Source organism: Oryza brachyantha, chromosome 9, assembly GCF_000231095.2.
Source record: "Oryza brachyantha chromosome 9, ObraRS2, whole genome shotgun sequence".
NCBI classification, from domain to species: domain Eukaryota; kingdom Viridiplantae; phylum Streptophyta; class Magnoliopsida; order Poales; family Poaceae; genus Oryza; species Oryza brachyantha.
Genome location: NC_023171.2, coordinates 10,827,537 through 10,851,191, shown reverse-complemented (window position 1 = coordinate 10,851,191; position 23,655 = coordinate 10,827,537). Strand labels below are relative to the sequence as shown.

Genomic DNA, 23,655 nt, shown 5'->3' with positions numbered 1-23,655 from the left:
GAAAGAATACACACATGCAACAGATCAAACAGGGTGAAGGGTAACGAGGCGACCAAACGGCATGTCGACGCTGGCTGCAGTGTTGGGTCGTGCGCCACGCGCCCTCCGTCCTTCCCGGCGCGCGCGCGCGATCCGCCACCAACCGAAAGATCCACCGAGGTCCCCCCAGTTGGGATGGTAGCAAGTACTCATACGTGCGCACGTCGCCGTACTCGCCACTGCTGCCGAGTGAGTTGGCGCCCGGCAGGCACAAGGCCACGCAAGGCCGGACGTACGTTGGAGTCCAGCTCACGCGTGACCGGCCGAGACCGTAGTGTAAACAGTACTGCATGTGGGTGCTCCTGCCTCCTGTACCATGTTCCGATCGATATATCGGCCGCACACGTAGGACGGCCGGACTCGGCGGGGCCCGGCACTGCACGGCACGGCAGGCAGCTGGAGGTGGTTCGGCTTCCCCCTTTCAGCCACATTCTCCCCGTCCGTCCATCCCGCGTCGTCGCACGCTCGCACGGTGGTACTACCCCAACGGATACTACGTGCACACGTACACCCGCGTACTAGCTCGTCGGTCGAGCGGCTGGCTGGGCTGGCTGTCTCCACGACGCGCGCTGGGGGTCCGCGTCACCGGCCCCCGGCTGGGCTCTGCCGCACATGGGGGCCGGGTTGTGTAGGGGGCCAGGGCGGAGTGAGGCCGACACGTAGAGCGGTGGTGACATGACATGTGCATGATATCGTGTGTGTTCGTTGAGCTTGAGCATGCACGGGCGGGGCGGCGTCGCCATGGCCGTGGAGAGGGCATCGGTTTTTGTTGGCCCGTCGGGGACTCGGGGGCTAGCTGGCCTCTAAGGCTCCAACGCCTGGTATGACGCGACCGACAAAGGGACACCATTTTTTTTTTCCCTCCGTTGATGTTTTGCGGCATGCGCGCGGTTGATTTGATGGGCCACGGTGCCAAGCGGTGTCTCGCATTGTCACATGATATGGCGCCGGTTCAAAGACCATTTATTTTGGTCGGCTAACAGAATTTTGTGCTTTGCCCGGAGTTTAGTGACATATTTCCCTGCTTAATTATTAAGTACTTAATGTACATACACGATTAAATCACATAATGACATAAATGAAGTAATTTAAGAGAGAGAGAGAGTACTTCAAAGATCTCCAGGCTCCAGCTGAAGTGAACAAAAAGAGGGGAGTTTTCAAAAAAAGACTAAAAGGAGGGGAATTTTGACAGCTGAGGCTTGCTTGTCATGGGCCAAATTTAGGCCTACCGTGGGAGATGGGCCAGGAATGGGTATCGACTCATTGTCTACCAGATGGACCGACCTCCTGTAGAAGTTGTTGGATATTGGGTTTGCCACAACTTAATTTTCTAGAAATGTGGCATGCTATGAAACGTGGTGTCGTTCTACTATTCTCGAAAAAGTATCTAGAAAATAATAAATTTATCTTTTATTTCTGTTTTGGCTAAACTATAGATGTGGACCACACATTGTCTAAAACAAAATGTGTGCTGTCTAATGTTTGAGGTCCACTTTGAATTTGTAGGGAAAATATGGGAAAATTATAGGGTTTGGATTATATCGGAAAAAAATCTTGTTTAGTCCTTTGAAAAAAAAGAATTGAGATTTAAAAGATCCTCTAAAATTCCTATGAGATGAATGAAGAGGAGATTTTAGAAGAAAATAGGCATGGGTCCAATCTCTTAGAAACTTTCCTTTACGCCATGGTATCTCCTTTGTTTCCTACATTTTTTTAGTCCCATCAAATGGTTGCTCTTGTATTTTTCATATATTCTACACTTATATTCTTGTTAAAATCATGTATTTTTTTATATTTCTATATTTTCGTAATCCTAAGTTCTAAATGGGACATCATAAACCTAACCAATCAACCAAACATGCTGGAGCACAATCTCCGCGCAGATGGGAAAATTAGAAGTTAAACGTGGCAGACTAATTTGACATGTGGAACATAAGGGTGTGAAAGAATAGTGTGATGGTTTGTTGGGGGGAAGGAGGCACTCAATTACACACAAAAAAAAAGATTGGGAAAACAATCCAGTTTGTATTAATTTTTCATGATAAAACTTTAAGCTACCATGTATAATCCATAGAAAGGTGAAGCTTTCAGTGTTAACTGAAACGACAAGAGCCAGCTGCGTCGCTTCGATCGATCAGCTTTGACTCCTACGTGCTCTTCCTACCTTACTAGCACTCCATGATTAACTCTGCGACGCACGTCTTAATTTGGCGCCCTTAATTCGTCTCGTTTTACCTAATGACTTCTTGGCTGATCGAACCATTCTTTGCCGCCAACTTCCCCGTGCATGCGCGCACGCAGCAGGCAGCACCGGCGCGCATGAGTTTGGACTTCAGTTGTCGCCGCCACACCGCGCCGGCCCCGAGGACGGCACGCTGACCCAGGGTTCGCCGATCCTGATCATCTTGATCGGCCGCTCGCTGGCCGCTGCCTCCTCGCACCGCGCCCGCGCCCTCTTCCTCGTGGCGGCGCCATGGGTGTCGTCGAGGAGCACGCCGAACAGCTTCACGCACTTGTCGTCGTCGCGGGAGTGCTCTTGCTCTGGCTGCTCGCCGCCGCCGGCGGCCGCCACCGCTCGCATGTCTTCCTGCATCAGCAGCCGGAGGTCGAGCTGGCGGACGTCGAGGAAGCGCGACAGGAAGCCCAGGAGCTCCTCGCACTGCCGCCGCGCCCGCGCCAGCTCCGTCGTCAGCGTGCGGTTGTCCTTCCTGAGCTGCTCGTTCTCGCTGGTGATGTCCGCCCGCGGCGGCGAGGACGCCGAGGAGGAGCTGCGGTCGTTGCCGCTGGACGTTGTCCCCGACGGCGCCGGGGGCAGAGGAGGCAGCGGCGGAGGGAACGCGACGTTGACGCCGCTGCCGCAGGATTTGGAGGACTGAGGCGTCGTCGCCTTGCGGCGGCGGATGCCGGAGAGGAGGCCTTGCTCGCCTCGCCGGAAGTTGCCGTTCGCGAACTCCCACCGATCCGGCACAACCTTGCGGAAACCCTGCATGAATAGTCGCCAGCTCGTTAGTACCGATCGTCTCCGATCCGATGTGTACATCTTTTTGACTGAAACACTAATTTGATGAATGCAAAAGTACAATCAACAATGGAGATTTCGCCATCAAAATGCTAGATTTGGGATCTTTGTTTACATACAGCAACGTGCAAAAGTCTGTTTAATTAGACCTCAATTGGCAGTTTTGCACTATGGACATAATACAATTCATACATGGTTGAGATTGTACTTCATTACTGGCTCCGTTTAATTAGACCTCGATTTGCGCATGGGCCAGTTTGGAGGCCCATCCAATGATCCAAACGAGGAGTTAGGTGACAACATCCACTCTTTGCTTTCATTATTATGCACTTCCAATTCTATTTTTGTGTAAAAAATAATGGATTTTCTTGGTAAAACATTATAGACATTTAAATTTTGTCCACTAACATCGAGTACTATTACATCACTGAACCATAACTCATCTTGCACTAAATCTTAATTGTGTATCCTCTATCATCATGATAGAGATATTATATCTACTGACATATGAATCTCTTCTTTGAGTCCACGTGTCACTACCAGTAAAAGCCAGTAATTGTATTGCTACAATGGAGAGTATGAATCCATCTTAATCCCAACAACCCTCCCACCCCCCCCCCCCCCCCCTTATTTAGTAAAAGACGTCATAGTCTTATTTTCTTCCTTCAATCTCTTAAAAAAGATGTTGGATGCCCTCGTCTTTAGGATTATATTAAGCATAAGAAAAATGACTTATTGTGAATTAAAAAAGTAATTTATGGGTATAATTTTCATATATGTGCTCTTATTGATTTAAAAGCGAAAACTAGAAAATGAACTACGATAAAAAAAATCTCAAAATCAACTCTAAATTTAAGTTTTAAAATTCAACTTTTAAGTTATAAGTTTTTTAAAAAATATATACGTGTTCATAGTGATCTAAAAGTTAATTCTGAAAAATAAACTATGGTGAAAAAATCTTAAAATCAACTTTATATTTTAAAATTTAAATTTTGACTTATAAACAGAAGCAAAAGCCAAAAGATAGTGCAAATTTCTACTGGAAGTTTCCGCCTATAAACTTGAAGGATATCATCTCAAAAGAAAAAGAGGGGCAGGGTGGGAACTGGGAAGGGGTTTACATCACTCGTAGATCCTAAGATCAATTTTCTACTGGAAGTCAAATATATTCGAACCACCACCCCACAGAGTACTGCAGAATAATGTTACAACGGAAAGAGTAACCTAATGATTCTGTTGAATTCAATACTAGACGTCAGGATATACATATCTGTCAGACGTCGCTGCTAACACAAGTATTAGGTCCCCTTTAATTTATAGGAAAAACATAGAAATTTAGAGGATTTTAATCCTATGGAAAAAATTCCTATGAGAGTCTTTGAATCAAAGGAATGCATCCTACTTTTTCCTTTGAAATTCCTATGGATTGAACAATCCTATGGAGACTTTGGAGGAAAATAAACATGAGGTCCTACCTCATGTTTCTTCTTCCCATAGCTCTAAGCCCTTCTCAAATTCCTTTGTTTTTCCTGTGGTCTAATCAAACGGTCATTCCTATTTTTTCTGTGTTTTACAGTCCTCTATTTTATATTTGCATTCCTATCAGAATCCTATGTTTTTCCTATTCCTCCGTTTTTTTATTAATATAATTCAAATGGGCCCTTAACGTCTACAATGAAAGCAGCTTATACATTCACGCACTGATGGTCATGTTCTCATCTAGTTGCAATAGTTGAAGAACCAGTACTGAAAATTGAGCTAGATACCCGTTTTTCAGACATAGCTACTTCCTCTGTTTCATAGCGTTTGACATTTTAACTTTATTCTAGATTAAATTTCTTTAAATTTTGTGAAGTTATATAGGAAAATATAACATCTAAACACAAAATTAGATTTATATGTGCTTTGTGTTGTAAATGTTACCGCAGTTTTTATGAACTTAAGTAAAAAAAAAGTTAAAATAAACAATCGTATGATATGAAATGGAGGGAGCACTTAGCAGTGTGAAGCTTTGACTTCTATAACGACTACTGGCCTACTGGACATTCATGATGTCAGCGTGCATGCGCCGAGATCGTCCAAAACTCCTGTGGAGTTTTTTATCAGGAACAGGAGGAACCCCACACATGTTCGCTGACGAAAACTTTCTATCCCACAAAGCACAAACACAAGTACAGGCAAACAAAGATTAGTTGAGCTGGATGCTTTTGCATGTGCATGCCGGTTGAGTGCAAGCACCAACTGTTCTAGAGTTTCTAATCGATCATAGAAGAGCCCGGAAAAAGCCAATCCATCCCAGAAATTTCCACTAGGATTCCTGTCCCGTATATAATCCATAGAGATGCACCAGAAATTATGGGAGTGATTGTTCGTTTTTTTAAAAATAAAAAAGCCAGGTGGCACATTTGCAAATTATAAATAAATTATAAATAAAATTTTTATATATATGTGTTCTTAGCGATATAAATCAAGACCAAAAAATAAACTTCGGTAAAGATCTAAAGTTAACTTAAAATATTTTATAGTTAAAAATTTAAATTTTAACTTAAAATTAAGCATAAGCAGATTCATGGCTTTGTCGTCGGCACTAGTACGCATGTGCCCGTGGCGTGTGAAGCGACAACCAGCCTGATGTGCAAGCTACCATCAGTTACCTAATTAACTTTGCTTTCATGGAACTGTTTGCTACTTTGCTCCCGTCACAATTTGCCTGTTGCGACGTGTCTCCTTTGCCAGTTCAGATATGAACCCCTTTCTGGGCGATCTAGCCAGTAATTGGAAATGGTCGTCTTCGAGATGCATGCCATGCTAGAGTTCCATATTTGAAGCATTCAGCGAAGGAGAGTATCCATGCTTACGTACATGGTTGTCTTCATCTTCTTTCTCTCATTTTTTTTTTCTATGGAAGATGATGACCGCTGCTGTTTCAGATCTGGCTTCACCAGCTATTTGTAGTTTCAGAGATGTGGTAAACTCTGTGATCTATCGTATTAATTAAAGCAAGAAGGTATTGGGGAAGACACGAGAATCAGGCAGATTATTGTTGAAGTGGAATTAACTTCTGACGAATTGACTACACAACTGACGTGAGTTTTCTTTTTGTCAAAAGAGAGGAAAGGAAAAAAGATGATGAACACGTCAGCTAACAGTAGGTGCATCTCTCTTTCCAATTGTTTTAATCATTCTCTTGTCTCTTTCTTTCCCCCCAATCTTTCTTAAGGCAGGTTGAATCCGTCGTTTAAAACAGATAAGCATGCTTTTGCGTGGAAAACTAAAATGAAGTGGTGATCGATTGACTTCCGCATGGCACACACTCAACACACATATCTAACTTGTTGTCATTTTTGTCTAAAGTCAGTTCAGATATTCAGTTTATGGCCGTGTAACACGACAAGGAAACGCTAGTTTATGGCCCAACAAATTAACACAGCTAGCTAGCTAGATCGATCCAGAACTTTCATTCAACTAATTGTTACTCACTAGCTAACTAATTTTGTTGAGGAGTATATGTGACCAAACCGAACAAATTGAAAGTTTTGAAGTGCTTTTAAACAAGCTAACTCCATGGCCCCACAATGAAACGGAGAAACATGCATGTGCAGCCAGCCACAGGTGGTCAGCATCCACATTTGGTGCTATTTCAGTTTCTGGCTACGGGGAAACAGTTTTTAGCACACGGGTGTATGGTGTGCTTGCATGCAATATAAATAGTCATCAAAAAATATAAAAAAATTTGACAAGATAGATTAATATAAGTTATATCACTCTACAAACATGCAAGTTTAAATTCAACTTCTACAAGTTGTAGCAAAAAAACAAACAAAATTGGAACTAAGTATATGCATATTCATAGTTGTTTTTGTTATTTTTGCTATAACTTGTAGAAGTTGAATTTAAATTTGCATGTTGGTGGAGTGAAATAACTCATATTAAACTACTTTCTTAATTTTTTTTTCATATTTTTTATAACTATTTAGATGACATGCAAGCAACGAGTGTATCTACACCCCCGTGTGCTAAAAAACTGCCTCCCTATAAGGGGCTAGCTGGACCAACAAATCGGCGGAACTAGGCTTACAAATACACACCAAATGATACTCTGTATCCTTGTAGGGCTCATTCTTTGCGTGAGCTTAAAGCCTTAAATATTCAGTAATCGCATTTTCCCCCCTTAAGATCTCGAACATGAGCAAGCTAGTGCAGATGTATTTAAAACAATTTTACCATCCGTAAAACGTATCTGGAAGTAACCTAATTTTACTGTTAATTTTGGTACTTCCATGTATTTTATTTTTTAGGTACCAAAATTTTAATAGTAAATCTTTATACATATCTTTATTTTTTTAAGAATAGTAAAATTGCTATTTCACCAAGACGAACCAATTAACTAACCAAGCCAACTGCTATAAATGGCAACTTGGTATAAGGCGAGTTATATGTAAAGTCAGATAACACCAGCTCATATACGTGTAGACAACTACGGAAACGTAAGCAACATGTGTGCATGACTTGGCAAAGTGAACACAGCTCGGCCACGACAGCGAAAGCGCGCCCACAGACAACAAACAAACGTCAACACTGCAAGCCAAAAAGGACGCCGTTCAAGGCTCCGTGCTGCAACTAATCAAGATCGATCGCAGAGGCAAAGGCAAAGGCGTGCATGCACTGCACCGATCGATATCGATCATACCATCGATCCAAATTAAATAAATTAAGAGGCAACCAAGATGCATACAGATCGCACAGACGAAATATTAAACTGGACGCATGCAGATGATGTTATGATGATCGGGATTAATCAAAGGGTAATGAGATGCTCGAACGGAGAGAAATTTGGTGTGGCGGAATGCGTATACGTACGTAGGTGTTGAGCTGACGGACGAAGGAGGAGAAGTTGCAGTGCTTGAAGTGGAGCGGGAGGAGGTCGCGGGCGAACTCCACCGGCTTCCACACCACGAACGACCGCCCTTCCTTCCCCCACGAGATCACCTCGTCCGTCGCGTGCTCCTCCACCATCTGGTGCGTCTTCGTCAGGAACGGCGCCGGCCCGCCGCCGCCGCCGCCGCCTCCCCTCCCCCCGCCGCCCTTCTGCTGCTGCCTCGCCACCGCCGCCATCGGTCGATCACCTACCTCCCTCCGCTATATCTCTTGCTCTACGTACCTACTTGTGTTTCTGTGTATATCTATCTATCTATCTATCTTTGTGTGGGGGGGCTAGCTAGTAGGAGGAGGTGGTGGTGGCCGAGAAGAGCAGGAGGGCGGTGAGGAACTCCCAGCCCCAGACGTAGAATCCGGTGACGACCGCCCTCCGACCGCAGCCGCCGGCCGCCTCCACTCCCATGAAACCGGCGCGGTGTGCGCGCGCGCGCGCGGCGGGGTTGGTTGCCGTGATCGCGTTTCTGGCGCCGCCGCTAGCTTCTGCCTCCGCTCCGGCCGGCGGCTCGGTGCGGAACTCTCGCGGGATATAAAGGGCACGGGGTTGCCCTCGTGGCCTTTACGTCTGCGTGAGTCAGAGGCGCGCGCGCTGTACCTACGTACTACGTGTGCCGGCCGCCGATCGATCGATCCGTCCGGTCCAAATAAGAAGCTTCCTCGCCCCGGTAGTCGTGTGGCGCCGCACCACGCCGCGCCTGCGTGGAACGCGCCCACCATGAACCGCAGCGAATTCCGGTGCTATCTGCTAACAATATTTTACTACCGACAAATTTTATGGTTCTTCAAAAATATTTTAAGGTAATGAAATTTTACACCAAACTTTTAGCCAAAAAATTTAGTACATTCAGTACTTAAGTATCTATATGTATCCATAAATACACTTGTAAATATAAGTTTTACGGTAGAAAATATGTACCTTTTAATTTTTTTAATATGATACGAAATCTCTTTTAGATTTGATTTTAAACATTGATTTATAAGCTCTACTATTAATAAGAATTATAAATTATTCTACTATCACTGTGATATACAATTAGAAAATTTAGACCATCTACAGTAATGATTGATTATAGAGAACATTATTATAAAATAAATTTTCGTTTCGGTTTATAGCATGCGGTGGAACGGGCGCAGGGAGATGACCAAGTTTTCGAGGTTGGGCACGTCGGCGTCACCGTACTACCAGGGACGCTCCGTTCTTCTTCGCCTCTTCCAGAAAACTTGAGGGGAGCAGAATTTTCGCCCTCGTCGCCGTAATCTACGATGCGTCGTTGTCATCGCGGACGGGCCGGGGGCGAGAGGAGGAAGAAAGTAAAACCAAAGGCGCGTGGAAAAAGCAGGGCGAGAAAAGCAGGCGCTAGCTCGCTTGCTCCATCCATCCATGGCCGATTTGTCCACCTCCCCCAATTACACACACGAACTGATCGATAGAGATGATGCATGCGTCTTCCTCTTTTCCCACCCAACTCGCGTACGTATACCATGTAGTACTTTGTAGTAGTAGTATTCTTGTACAAGCCGGGTGCTTCGACCTTAATGGAAAATCATCTGGTTCTCTTCTCACGGCATCCAGCACAGCGGCGGCAACCGTTTTTTTTTCTCGTAATTGCTTTACTTAATCATGTTTAATTTAGGGGCAATTTTACATACGAACCAAAATTTAACCCTTAAAATGTTGGCATCTCTACATATCCCAAGGCACACTTCGTACACACCATCAAATACTACCAAAAATTCTTAAAAAAAGCATTATACATATATTTTCAGTTGAACCACATCTATGTACAATATATCATCTCCAATTTTATTATACAGCGTGAATAAAAGATAATGATAAAATCCTGACAGATTTATACTCTTAAAGCTATTTTTTGTTACGGCTAATTTGCTTACGAGAATATCTGTGTATTTTTTTCCTGAAATTTTTAGAAATGTTTGTTAGGCTGCGTTCCGTAACTTGTTTATTAGCCGTTGCGAAAAATAATGTAATAGATTAACGCATAATTAATTAATTATTAACTATAAAAATTAGAAAAATAGATTAATCTAAAATTTTAAAATGATTTACCTATAGAATTTTTTAAAACAAAACATACTGTTTTAATCGTTTGGGATGCGGACACGTAGAAAACGAGAGCTGTATCTGACAAGAGGAGAAACGAGCGGAGCCTTAGTTGGCATGGAAAGAGTGTTCACACGGTATGTTATCTAGATGATACCAAAAGTAACTGTGGACGGTAAGTACATATATGCACCTACTCCTGAAACGCTGATCGCCGTGTCTAATGTGTTAGTTAACCCTGACAATAATTTAGCACCAGTTTATCCCTGACGTTATTCTGGATCTAGCATGTCCGCGGTACAGCACGTACTGTTACACCAACTCCCATGGTTACCAGTTGTTCCTGTCGCTCTTCAACACCAGCGGACAGGATTCTACGTCATATTAGGCACGAGTAGGGGTGTGAATAGACAAAAGGCTCGTGAGTCTTTTATAACTCTATTTAATTTTTAAAAAATTAGCTCAAAACTCTATATAATTTTATTTTTAACTTATTTAAAACTTGACCCTTAGATATAATAGTTGGACCTATTATCACCCATAGCACGAGTACATTACCCCAATTTTCATAATTTCACCGTCCCATGTCCCCTGGACACATATGATTATATGTATTAACCACCCGATGCTCACATCACTGGCTGGCTGCAGCTGCACCGCATTATCCCTGTCCAGCTAGCTACTTGCACTGCATCCTACTCAACGTGACACCCCCGAAGCGGACGGCGAGCGACGCGAGCCAGTCGTCAATCCAACGATATTCAGACGGTGATAGTTGGTTTTTCGAAACGGCATATTTACAAATAAAAAATAGTTTATTAATAAAACTTATATATATATATTTTTTATAATCTAAAAGCTAAGGTTAGAAAATAAATTTAATGAAAAAAAATCTAAAATTAACTCCAGACATAAGATAGAAAGTTTAAATTTTGAAAAGATAATTTATACTACAACGTCAAATATTGGTAGTGGTGGTGCCACCAACTTCTTATTTTTATCTATACTCTATTTTTAAAAAAATAATGGTGAATTTCATATATTAATCATTCTTACTGACTCTACTTATTGTGAGAAGAAAAGAACCGTAAGATTAATAGATTTATATACCAATAACAAATATACGTAACACGTGACACATATAAAAAAATAATGTTAATAATGATATTTTAAAAAAATAAACCCCGTTACACGTACAGGTAAGTTATAGATTGACGTAGATAGATAGACCCGGGCCCTGTCTGCTTTTGGACTAGCGTGCAGCTGCCGAGCTTCAGTTTTTTTTTTTCTCTTTCCGTTTGCCTTTGGGGGGTTGGTTGCTTGTCCAACTCGGTGCTTGCAAGTAAACGCTTCACCAACTATAACAAAAAGGCGGGAGAAAAATGAGGCCGTCTCGGATGGAGTTCCTGCTGACCGATGGGGGGTTGCGTGGTAGAAACCTGACTTTTGGTGCCACAATCCACTCCATTTCTCCGGTCAGTTACATGCTGATGTCACCGGGTGTGTTTAGTTTGCAAACAAACAATTTAGCTATCACATCGAACGTTTGGCTGAATACAATAATAATTTTTTGAACACGAATAAAAAAACAAATTTCATACCTTGTCTAGATCGAAGAGGGATGACGATCGGAGCTATAGATGTACCAGCTGCAACTTTTGCTGATTGTTGCGTTCATCTCTGTGACCCCTTTGGATGGAAAGATGTCCCTGTCTTGGACTTGGTGGCTTTGTGCTGATTGCTGAACAATTGACATTAAATTAGTGTCAAACTTCTTCCTTTTTTTTCAGAGAGGGTGGATTTGGGTTGTGCTGAATTTAGATTGGAGGATTGGCACCAATCATATATAAACAATTATTAAGGTATTGGTATTGTTCAAGTATGCATCCTTCAGAAATAGACTACCAATATTGAAAGAATGTAGTTTCAAAGTACTGAATACTCCGAAATTATGTTTTTCTTTAGGGAATATTTACTTTAATTTATCTTTTAGGTTCATACATATTTGTGCAGAACAAATACCTAACGCTAACCTCTTGGCACTTATGATTCTTGAATGATTATATCACACCCGTTTCATTCTTTTGACATATATATGGATTTTACGTTATAGCACACACAATTCAGTTCTTTGACATACAGATTCATTTTGGGTAATTTTATCCCTCTTAGAAAGTTACCGGAAGATTTCATATCTTTTTAAGTATAAAACTTCGATACTTCTTACTACCCCTCTATCTCTTAATGTTTGACACAATTGACTTTTTTATACACATTTGACTATTTGTCTTATACAATTTTTTTAAAAGTATGTAAAGCTATATATATGCATAAAAGTATATATATTTAATAATAAATGAAATGATATAAAAATAATTAATAATTATATATTTTTAATAAGATGAATAGTCAAATGTATATTAAAAAGTCAATGGCATCAAATATTTAGAGACAGAGGGAATATTAGTTACGTAAAATACCTAAATTTACTCAATTTGATACCTTGGTAGTTTGCCAAGCACAACAAAATTTTCATACATTTTACGTTATAGGCCCAGCCAACGGAAGGCCTAACTAACAACCTTTATCAGCCAACCAAGGCTCATTGGTGATCCATGAAAGAGCGTTGTATAATCCTCTGTCCCAGAAAAAACCAATTCTCCGGTTTTCGTGTCTAACATTTGACCATTCATCTTATTTAAAAAAATTTCAAAAAATTAGAAAAAAATACACAGGTAAAGTACTATTCATGATTTATCATCTAATAAAAAAATATCAATCGCAAAAAAAATTTGAATAAGACAAAAAGTTAAAAATTGTAGGTAAAAATTAAAAAATTGGTTTATTTTAGAACGGAGGGAGCAGTAGCTAAGCCGAAGGAACCTACTAGATCGGTCTATGTAAGTTTGGGGCCTAACTAGGGATGGACGCGTGTCAAACCCATAGGTAATCCGTGACATGATTTACCTCAAATAAATTAACTAAGTTTTATTTTTAAAATCAAAAAATAAAAGCTAATTTATTTATTTGAGCAAGAGCTCATGAATCACCTATAGGCCGACTCACGCCCATCCCACGGCCATCCCTAGGTAACTGTCTCATCTTTTCCTTCTACTTCATTGAACGTTATTTGTAAATATTATAACTTTTTTAGCGGTCAATATTTAAGTATGAATATGTTTAGCAAGGGATTATCTAAAAAAATAAAGTTCTTTTAAATATAACTACAATTATGATAAAGTGCAATCATATTGCAACTACACGTTCTATATAACTTGTACTAATTATTTGGAAACGCGACCTGCGTGATATTTCTTTTCTTTTTTTTTATCCCACACAATTCTCATTGCTATCTGAATTTTCTTTCTTCTCCCCTGACAAATCTTGATGCAATCTGATGCTGCAGAAACTGAAAATTACTATGAAATTATAGTATGGTTGTTTGTATTATACTATAATTATAATATATATTATAGTTATATACACTGATGCACTGTTACACACATGAGTTTTTTTTGTGAAATTTTTCACACACATAAGTTATGTCATACCTCGAACTACATTTTTTTTTCCTTGAACCAACAGCAGTATTAGGCTCAAGATGCGGACGGCCCGATCAAAGACCCAGCTGAATTCTGCATATTTTGTTTCTTTATTGATTGAGCAATTTTACGGTACAACAAAAAGTACTTCGAGATACCGGTAGCTCATGGTACCAAATCGTTTCTAATCGTTGGATCTAACAGCGTACATCCTACTCAGAAATGATTTGGTATCTTGAAGTGTGTTTTGTTGTTGGACCAAAGCAAAGAGTTTTACTCCCATCCTTCCTTTACCTCGAGGTACTAAATCATTCTTATCATTGGATCTAGTAAGTAATATATGTACTGTTAGATCCAACGATCAGAAACGATTTGGTGCCACAGAAGAAAGGAAAAACTCCGGAGCAAATCTCTTATTGATTTGGGCCGCCGGGTCGTGGGCCAACCTCTCCATCTTGCGGATATTGCGCGCCAGTCTACACACGTTCCTGCGCGCGCCGCCGAGCTCCGCTCCACCTTCCATCTCCGCACGAAGTGCTCCACCATGTCGCCGCTCGCCGTAGTCACTCGCCGTGTACACCTCGGCGCGCTGCGCCACTGCCGAGAAGTGCTCGAAGAGGTCGGCATCGCGGCCGTCGGTCATGAACTGGCCTGGCCGGGCATGGTGATCCTGCCGCGCAGCAGGGTAGCCATCGCGCGTATCATCCCGTTCGGGTCAACCTCGAAGGGCTTGGAGTAGCCGTAGATGAGGCTGTTGTAGGGGCTGCTACAAGGGGAGACCATGTCCATGCCGTTGCCCAGGAAGCCCTCCCAGGCTCCCACACCCGTTCGGGATCTGGCCAACAAACAATCAAACACCGATCAGCCCAGATGTCGTCGAGTTCCATGCAGGGCAGGCGCGACGGCGCCGGCGCGGCGGCGCGTGCACCGGTATCGCGTTCGCGCGTACCGTGACGAAGGGGTCGCGGCCGAGCAGGCCGTAGATGAACCAGGACGTGCTGCCTAGGAAAACCCCCCAGCGACAGCAGGAACGGCATGTACTCCATGCTCTTCGTCTTGATCTCCGGCCTCTGCATCCATCCATGCACGCACCAATACAATCAGCAGGCGTATCACCATGGAATCCAAGCAAAATAAAGATCGTGCAACTCAATCGTATGCATGCAGGCAGGTACCATGATGGAGAGGGCGGAAGCGTACATGCAGATGGAGTAGACGGTGGTGGCGACGCCGTAGAAGTGCTTGCAGCCCTGGCCGTGGACGGGCGCCACCAGCGCGAACACCACCGAGAGGCCGAGCATTCGCAGCCTCGTCTTAGTCAACAAACTTGAGAATCCAGGGGTTAACAGAAATTAGAGTTTGATTTTTTTTTCCGTATTTGACTGACAGGTGCGTCCATAAAAAAAATTAAGTTTTAAATGGGATTAGAAGAGTATTTTTTTCTATTCTTGAGAAGGTACCTGAGTTACCATTGTTTTCTATATAGAATTTGATACCTTCTTATATCAAAGGTACCGAGAGGTATCAAATTTTATATAAAAAACAGTGGTAGTATCTTTTTAAGGATGGAAAAAATGCTCGGATTAGAAAGTTTAATGTCCAAGAGTTCTAGGATCGTGATTAAGGGATGATTTTAAAACTTACAAGGGACTTAAAAGTAGACTTGCTCGATTCTGCAAACCGACTGAAACAGCCTAAAAGTATTGGTCCAATGGTAGTATTGCTCGATTCTAATACTGGGCTTTTACATGATTGGTCTCGATTTCTTGTGGTAATAAGTCCATTGTTGGTCCCTCATGTTTATGCTTAGTTCAAAACCGTCCCTAGACACTCCAATATTAGAAATGTTAAACCTTCAACTCGTAAATGACATCTAAAAGAGGTGCGTAGGCAGTGTGGAGGGGTAGTTTTGATGACGTGACATCCCACTCAACTTGTAGGACCCACATGTCAGTCAAATATAAAAAAATAAATATAAAAACTATGTCCCTTCTCTGCTCTCTATCCCTCTTTCCTCCTCTTCGCCGGTGGAACAACAAATGGCGGTGACACAAGAGGCGGCACCAACAGAGAACAAGGGGAGGAGTGGGCCAACGACAACAAGTGCGTACGAGGGAATGAGGAGCTAAGCTAGCGACGACGAGGACGGACAAGCCCATTTGGTCAGTTGTTGTGTGGGCGACAATGGCATCGTCATCAAGGCGCGGGATCGCTGCACCAGAAGCATGGTCGCGCTCAAGAGGCTCCATGGTGCCCTCAGCTTCGACGCTATCAGGGTCGAGGCCATCTACAAGCTTACCTACCGCAACCCCCCTCCATCATGGAGATCAAGAATGTCTTCATTGACGCTAGGTCAGGGGAGGTCTTCCTCGTCATGGAGTTCGTCGGGCAGCCTCTGAGAAGAGATTTCGGTGTTGTGTCCGGAGGACCTAGTCCGCGAGATGATGCAGAGGCTCATCGACGTGACCAAGAAGACGCACAATTTACACATCATCCACCGTGACATCAAGCCATAGAACATCCATGTCGGTGCCTTCAGCAAGCTCAAGATCTATGGTTTTGTTTTTAAGATGGTACCTCAATGCTACAACCGCCTGATAGGTTGGAGCGACAGAAGTGGAGGGCCCTCACATGGATGTGGTTCCCCATCTTCATCCTTGTTGTGTGAAAAACAGTGCCAACAATGGTGGATGACGAGGGCCCTAGGCCGGCGGCAAGGCTTCTCACCTCCGCCTCTCAGTTTCGTAGGACATCGCTCCTACTTCGCCAGCGACAAAGGGAGTGAAGAGAAAGAGGAGAGATAGGAGAGAGGAGGGGTGTCTTTTTTTTTCTATTTGACTAACAAGTAGGCCCACAATTTTTTAAGATGTTTTTGCTAACTAGGATGTTATGTAAGCAAAACCATATCTCTATACTACACAGGGACCAACGAAACCACCTCTTTATACTATTCAGGGGCCTCTATTAGACGGTATGTATAAGTTCGAGATCCAACATTTATGGTATTGACTATTAAGGTTTAGTGGCGATTTTGAAAATCGGTATCTATACAAGGGATTTACAGTGGACTTTACCTATATGCGTAGAGGTCAAAAAGCCCAGGCTTGCATTAGCTGATGGCCCGACACGCCGATCAAAAAAGCAGTAACCAACCTGCTTCTGTTCTCGATTATGGACCAGTTCAAGTCAGCATCTCTCCACCAAGTACAAGAAATCCTTTGCTCATAATCACAAGTACATCCATGCTAGTACTACATCTGGACGGACTATCGAAGCAACTGCAAAGTACCAACTACCGGAAGTTCGTGTATGCTGCTTGGCCTTGTTTAGTTCTCAATTTTTTTAAAAAAACATCACATCGAATTTTTAGACACCTAAATAAAGTATTAAACATAGATGAAAAAAACTAATTGTACAGTTATGTAAGAAATCTTGAGATGAATCTTTTAAGCCTAATTAGTCCATGATTAGCCATAAGTACTACAGTAACCAACATGTGCTAATGATGGATTAATTAGGCTCAAAAGATTCATCTCGCGGTTTCTAGGCTAGCCGTAAAATTCGTTTTTTCATTCGTGTCCGAAAACCTCTTCTGACATCCGATCAAATATTTGACGTGACACTTCTCTCAGAAATTTTCTCAATCTAAACATCTTACTACTCTAGATCGATCTATCTACTCCCTCTCTCAAAAAAAAATGAATTCTCTGGTTTCCGTGTCCAATGTTTGATCATCCGTCTTATTTAAAATATTTTCAGAAAATTAGGAAAAAATTAGTCACACGTAAAGTACTATTCATGATTTATCATCTAATAAAAACAAAAATATCAATTGCAAAATTTTTTTGAATAAGACAAAGATTTAAAATATTTTTAGAAAATTAGGAAAAAATTAGTCACACGTAAAGTACTATTTATGATTTATCATCTAATAAAAAACAAAAATATCAATCGTAAAATTTTTTGAATAAAATAAAGAGTCAAAAATTAAAGGTAAAAATTAAAAAATTAGTTTAAACTGACGGAGTAGATGGAGACGTGAATCCAATTCACACGCCACCACGGATCTGCACGTACGGGCAGCACGGCTGCACCGCACATGGCGGCACGTGCACGGCGCGCGGGTTGGCACGCTCGATCGCTGCCGTACTCGCCAGCACGAAGCAGTGGCTACTGGCTAGGCGATTCTCCGGTTTTTTTTAATCTCACCTGCCCTCTTCGCTAATCTGCAGGTTTCAGTCCAAGAAATCGCCTGTAAACTGCTCGGTACTTGCGCGTGTGCGCAACAGGAGCTGCACGGTCGGACGGTCCCAGCGATAGCTGATAACCGCACGATGCCATCGAGCGTGTCAGTAATTTTATAGTGCAAGGATGCTGTCAGTTTTGTCTAATGAGATGGGTTACAGAAGCTGAGATTTGAGCTCCCATTGTTCTATACGCAATTTTGTGATTTATGCAATAATATTATGCATACGATTTTAATGTACGATTCTCGTACGATCAAACATGGACCGTGGATGACTGACATGAACACGATAAGGATGCAAGTTGTAGACCTAAAGCCGAGCAACAGTGGTCCATGGCTAAAGCGTTTAAACCATCGTACGTACGATCATAGTTATTTTTTTAAGTTGTTATAGATATACATAAAAGTTGTACTCTTAAATTATTTTAGTGTGTAAAAACCACGATTTCGTTCTTCCAAAAACTGAAATGACTGGACTCTACTAGTTAGAAGCAAGTACCAGATTTGATGTTTACTGTACAACAAATCTCTCCATGCATATGATTTCATTATACTAGAAAATATCAAATTTGGTAATAGAGAACTACCGACTCCATCCCAAAATATAAACATTTTTAACATTTAAATCTTATTCTAAAATATAAACATTTTGAGCATTATCGTCGTCCCATCAATCACATTTTATTCAAAATTATTATCATTTTATTTTCACTTATCCTCCTAGGCTCCCGCCCACATCTATTTTTTATTTATTAAAGGGCACTATCATCTTTTTTCCTAAACTTAATAGGGTGGTGATTGTTGGGGTTTTCCATGAAAAACCAAAAAGTATTTGCCAACGAAAAATAATTTATAAATAAAAAATTATATATTTATTCCTAGCGATCTAAAAGATAATAGTGGAAAATAAACTTCGGTGAAAAAAATCCTAAAATCAACTCTAAATTTAATGTTAAAAATTCAAATTTTCGTATATAAGTATAAGCATAAGTGAAAAGATAGGATGAATATTTGTTAAATATAAATAATTATAATATAAGTAGTATATTTTAATACGAAGGGAGAAGGGAGTACATCACAGTCCTCGATGTCAGTGTGCACTCGGTATATTGGAAACTGCTTTACGTACGAGAAAACCATACGAGAAGCATATGATTTTCAGCCGTCGTCGCTTGCCACGCCGATACGCGCGCTGCTACGTCGCGCGGCTGCGCGGCCATTTGATCGTACCTATGATGTTCATACATACGTATAGCACTGCTCCAGTATATTCTAGGAAAGACCGAAGTTGCTAGAAATAAGGAAAAAAAAAGACTCTTCTGCAGCAAGAAGCAGTGACTACAGTAGCAGTAATTAGCAAGCGTGACAGTGTCTTTTGCTGCAGGGAGTCTGTGTCCTTCGCTGCAGTTTTTCACATGCACATATAGCGACCGCAGTGTGGCCTCGTCACTGTCCAACGTTAATCGGATTTTTTTTCCTATCGTCAATTGAGTCACCATTTTGAGAGCCGTGTTGCTGCTAGATACTACTCCTACTCCAGTGCTACAACACTAGTCGTTTCACACGCCGTGACATCGACCTACAACCAAAGCATCATAGCGATGATACTAACCGATAACATGAGACAAAGAGGGAGACCCTCAATCATCAAGGTCGGCCAGAAGAACAGTGGTTTGAACCCATTTATAAAACGTTCATATAGATCTTTTTGATAGTGTTTATCCCTTTGATCTGTCATTATCACTTTTGTGTTTATGGTATGTTTTAAAAAAGAACTTGTTATCTTGCAGCATCATATATTAAAGGACATGAGCAATATTTTTTTCTGTTTATACTTATAAACCAAAATTTAGATTTTAAATTTAGAGTAGATTTTTGGATTTTTTTATAGTAAGTTATTCTTTTTATCACTAAAAACACTTATATATCGTTAGGCTTTTTCTCCCAACAATCACCCCCTAATAAAGGTTCATGGAGGCAATTGCAACAAGTAATCTCCAAGTAAGGTCACTGGATGGGTGATGGAATGATGGGCCGTGCAGAATTAGTGCACGAGTGACTCGCAAGGCATCGTCCGAATCAGAATGCGGCGACGGCGAAGATTTCGACGTCACGTCAATTCGGTGGGGTTTTAGATTAGCCTGAGACCCAACTGGAATGCATCCAATAGATTTCTCGTCTCTTCTGAAAACGGCCGTCAGGCCATGACTTGCGAGCACTCCTGCTATGCTAGGGCCGCGTTCGGCATGCCGACGAGTTAACTAAGCCATTTTCGTTTTTTCGTTTTTCGCGCAGCGCGTTTTCCAAACTGTTAAACAGTGTAATTTTTTATAAAAAAATTTCTATAGAAAAGTTGTTTTAAAAAATCATATTAATCTATTTTATATTTTTTAATAATTAATTAATTATTTACTAATTTATTACTATATTTTTCATGTCAGTTATAAGTAACCGGGGGGCCTAGGTTCTTCTTCTTCGATTTGATGAATTTTGTGCCGCCGTGGTGAATCAGGCCAGGCTGGTGGTCACTTCGATTTGATGAGATGACCGCGGCTGGTTACCTAGCAGCATACTAGCAGGCTGGCATATCTCGTCTATCCAAACACTTGTTGGCTCATCACTCATCAGTCCTACTATTTGGAAATATACATTTTACTCCTGAGAGCGTCCACATGCATACCACATTTATCAAAGCATAATTTATCAATAAAATTCTTAATGTGTGCCCTTAGTAATTTTAAAAAATTATGAAAAAGAACTAGGATTAAAAAAAAGCTCTAGAATCTACTAAAAATAAGTTGTAAAATTCAAATTTTGGCAGTGACTTTTAATTATAAGCTTCAGGGAAAACGATGAGCCCGAAGTTGGAAGAAACTGGCCTGATTTTAGCCTGAACCCATCCTTTTCCAAGTTATGTAGGGGCACAATATACAAACCTATCTTGGTGCGCTGGTTTGGCCAAGCTAGGTCAGGTGGATTTTGCTAAGCCAACTTTCAGTAAGCCTCCCACATACGTACACAGAGAAATATGCATGCCTAAAGCACATGTTAGCTAGGAACAGATGAAAGACGTTGGAGCACCGGTGCGAGGAAAGCATGCAGTTTTAGTAAGCACATAGACACTTGTGCCCTATTTCTAAATGACACCAACACTTGGGGTTTAGCCTTAGAGAAAGATGGGGAAATTAATCCCTCCTGGTTAAGGTGATGTACTGATGTACCCACGACTATTTGGGAATTTTTTTTATTTTATAATCTTTTTAATAAATAATTTTATTACTGAACCTCTGAAGAAAATATTTCGACTGTATAAATATTTTGGCCATGGTACCAACATTGGCGTGACGAAACGGCTTGTCACGCCACTAACATTAGTGTGGCAAGACTGCCAAGCCGACTAGGCTGCGTGGCAGTTTTATCTTGCCATGCCACCAATACTGACGTGGCCAAAAGGTTCAGTTTTAAAAAAATTTTGCCGGGTGATTTAGTAATAAAATTACTTGCTAAAATGATTTATTTAATAAATTTTTTTCACTATTTGGTTGCTCAACAGTAAGTCAGTAATTGTGCTGCACCCAACCCTCAAAATTCACTTTACTAAGGAAAAAAAGAGGTCCAGAATCTATATACTCTTTTCGTTGTTTTGCCTTTCAACATTAACTTTTGGACTGCTAACAGCATAACGGTAAAAGTTTTAGCTCATAATTCGCTTATGTTTATCTTATATGATAAAAATTAAATTTAGAGTTGATTTTAAGGGTTTTATCATAGTTTATTTTTTATTTTTTGCTTTTAGATCACTATGAATGTGGAAAAAAAGTTTCACTCAAAAATCATTTTTAATTGCCGGTAAGCCATTTTGCTTACGCTTAATATAAGCCTAGCTAAAGATGGGGATTTATTCATCGTTGTATCGGTCACGTATCTGTGGCCGATAAAACATGAAGAAAGAAGAAGAAAGAAATATTCCTCAAAAGATGTTTTTACATTCAATTAGTGAAGCATAAACTCCTGATATTAATCAAAATTAGCATCTTTTTCCTTTAGAAAGAAAGCCTTTTTCCATTTCAGCAAATTTCTTTTTTCATATTACTACCTGCTCAAGGTATTCATCATTTAAGTACAACAGTTGCAGTATAATGACAACAGACTCGTGTATAGGGAACTAGATTAGCTTAGCTACATATCTAATTTATTGTAGAAATTCCGGGATCTACAATTGGACATGAAAAATAGAAATACTTTTTCTTGGGTAAAGGAACATATGAATCCACCGATTTCTGTATCGATAAGGGCATTCCCAACCCAATGATTAGAATGATGTCCATAACATTAAATAAGTTGTCATCTATGATAAAAGATGATGTGGCAAGTGAATAAATAAGGAAAAAGAATGAAACCATGTATTGCATGAGACATGGTTTCTACACAATATTTAAGATATCATGTGAGATAAATAGCATTAAATTAAAGTATGGAATAGTGGTGTTTGTATTGGAAAAGTAAAGTCTAGTACTAATTTCTTGATGACGTGAAGTTTATGAAAACTACATATAGTGTTATGGGTTGAGAATGTACTATGAACTTGGACATCTATTTCAAACATACGACCATTCTAGCATCGCAAGGGAGATAATTAGCTAGCAATATGGCCAAATCTGCGTACGGATGTACGCATGTACTCGCACCACTAGGCATACAGGACGTCCAAAATGACAACATCCAAGTCAACATTTCCAAGAAACTGCGAGCAAGCTTGCATGGCGTACGTACGTACAATGTACACATGACCGTACAGTGGGTGACGATCCAAATCCTGCAAAAGAAAAAAGAAATAATGCAGTGGCCAGCCTTGTATGCACCCGGCTGTAGTGAACCCATCAGCCGGTGCGTGCTCCCCAGGAGACCAAAATCATGGCAGGCAGGTGGATTTTCTGCTAGTATTTCCATTGCAGAATGATTGGGTGTTTTTTTTTTTAAGATGCCAACACTGCAGCCAACTAAGCAAGCATTCCCCTTGCCCTGAACTTGGCACATCGATCTGGGAAGCCTATCCACTGATCCACATGTACAGGACTCTGGTTTCTGGGTCTTGATTTATGAACACAGTTGTCGTTGGCCCCCGCTCCTCATCATAATCGATCTGTAGATGAAATTCGTTCGGTGCATAATGTTGTATAAAAAAAGGAGCAACGGATGATTGATCTGGATGAAAGGAGCAACCTATATAGTATCTGTTCAAAACGAATTCTGTATTTTTAATATTCAAAATACAGTTCGTAGCTAGAAATTTACGGGTGGTCATTATATGGACACAACAATTATGCCACTCCATTTCAAGTATAACTTATATAAATCAATAGAAAGTCACAGACTATAATACACTATACTTCTAAAATATCTATACATGTGTCATATGCCTTCTCAAATTCTATTGTATTTATTTCTCACTTTACCAAACTCTTATACAATAATTACTTAAAAATGAAGTCTTTTAGAAAAATTTGAAAATCTAAATTGGTTTTTCAATAAGACGGAGGCAATACAATTTTGCATCGATTTCGTGTCGACATGGCAGGCCGGAAGAGCGAGCCGAACTTGACTACTGGAGCCGCACGGTTGCACACTTGCACCGCGTCGCCTTCGCAGGCCCAGCCACATGAGCTGCAGTGGGGCCAAAGCCCACGGGCGTAGGGCCCATTTTTGTCGTACCTTCCCTTGATCCCCTCCACCCGACGCGCGGCCGCGACTTCCCCTATATAACACTCACTCCGCCCCACATTTCCGCCCCATCTCTTCTCTCTCTTTCTCC

General features: G+C 41.2%; 2 protein-coding genes across 2 annotated transcripts; both read right to left on the bottom strand.

The window, feature by feature from the left end:
- Positions 1-1,931: 1,931 nt before the first annotated feature.
- On the bottom strand, positions 1,932-8,594 carry LOC102706875 (heat stress transcription factor B-1). Its single transcript, XM_015841395.2, has 2 exons — positions 7,919-8,594; positions 1,932-3,022 (listed from the first exon to the last, which is right to left on the bottom strand). Exons 1-2 carry the CDS (start codon positions 8,171-8,173, stop codon positions 2,372-2,374), a joined length of 906 nt encoding a protein of 301 aa, XP_015696881.2. The 5' UTR covers positions 8,174-8,594; the 3' UTR covers positions 1,932-2,371.
- A 5,642-nt stretch (positions 8,595-14,236) lies between these two features.
- LOC102706595 lies at positions 14,237-14,898 on the bottom strand. Its single transcript, XM_006661245.1, has 3 exons — positions 14,773-14,898; positions 14,576-14,667; positions 14,237-14,432 (listed from the first exon to the last, which is right to left on the bottom strand). Exons 1-3 carry the CDS (start codon positions 14,896-14,898, stop codon positions 14,237-14,239), a joined length of 414 nt encoding a protein of 137 aa, XP_006661308.1.
- Positions 14,899-23,655: the final 8,757 nt, after the last annotated feature.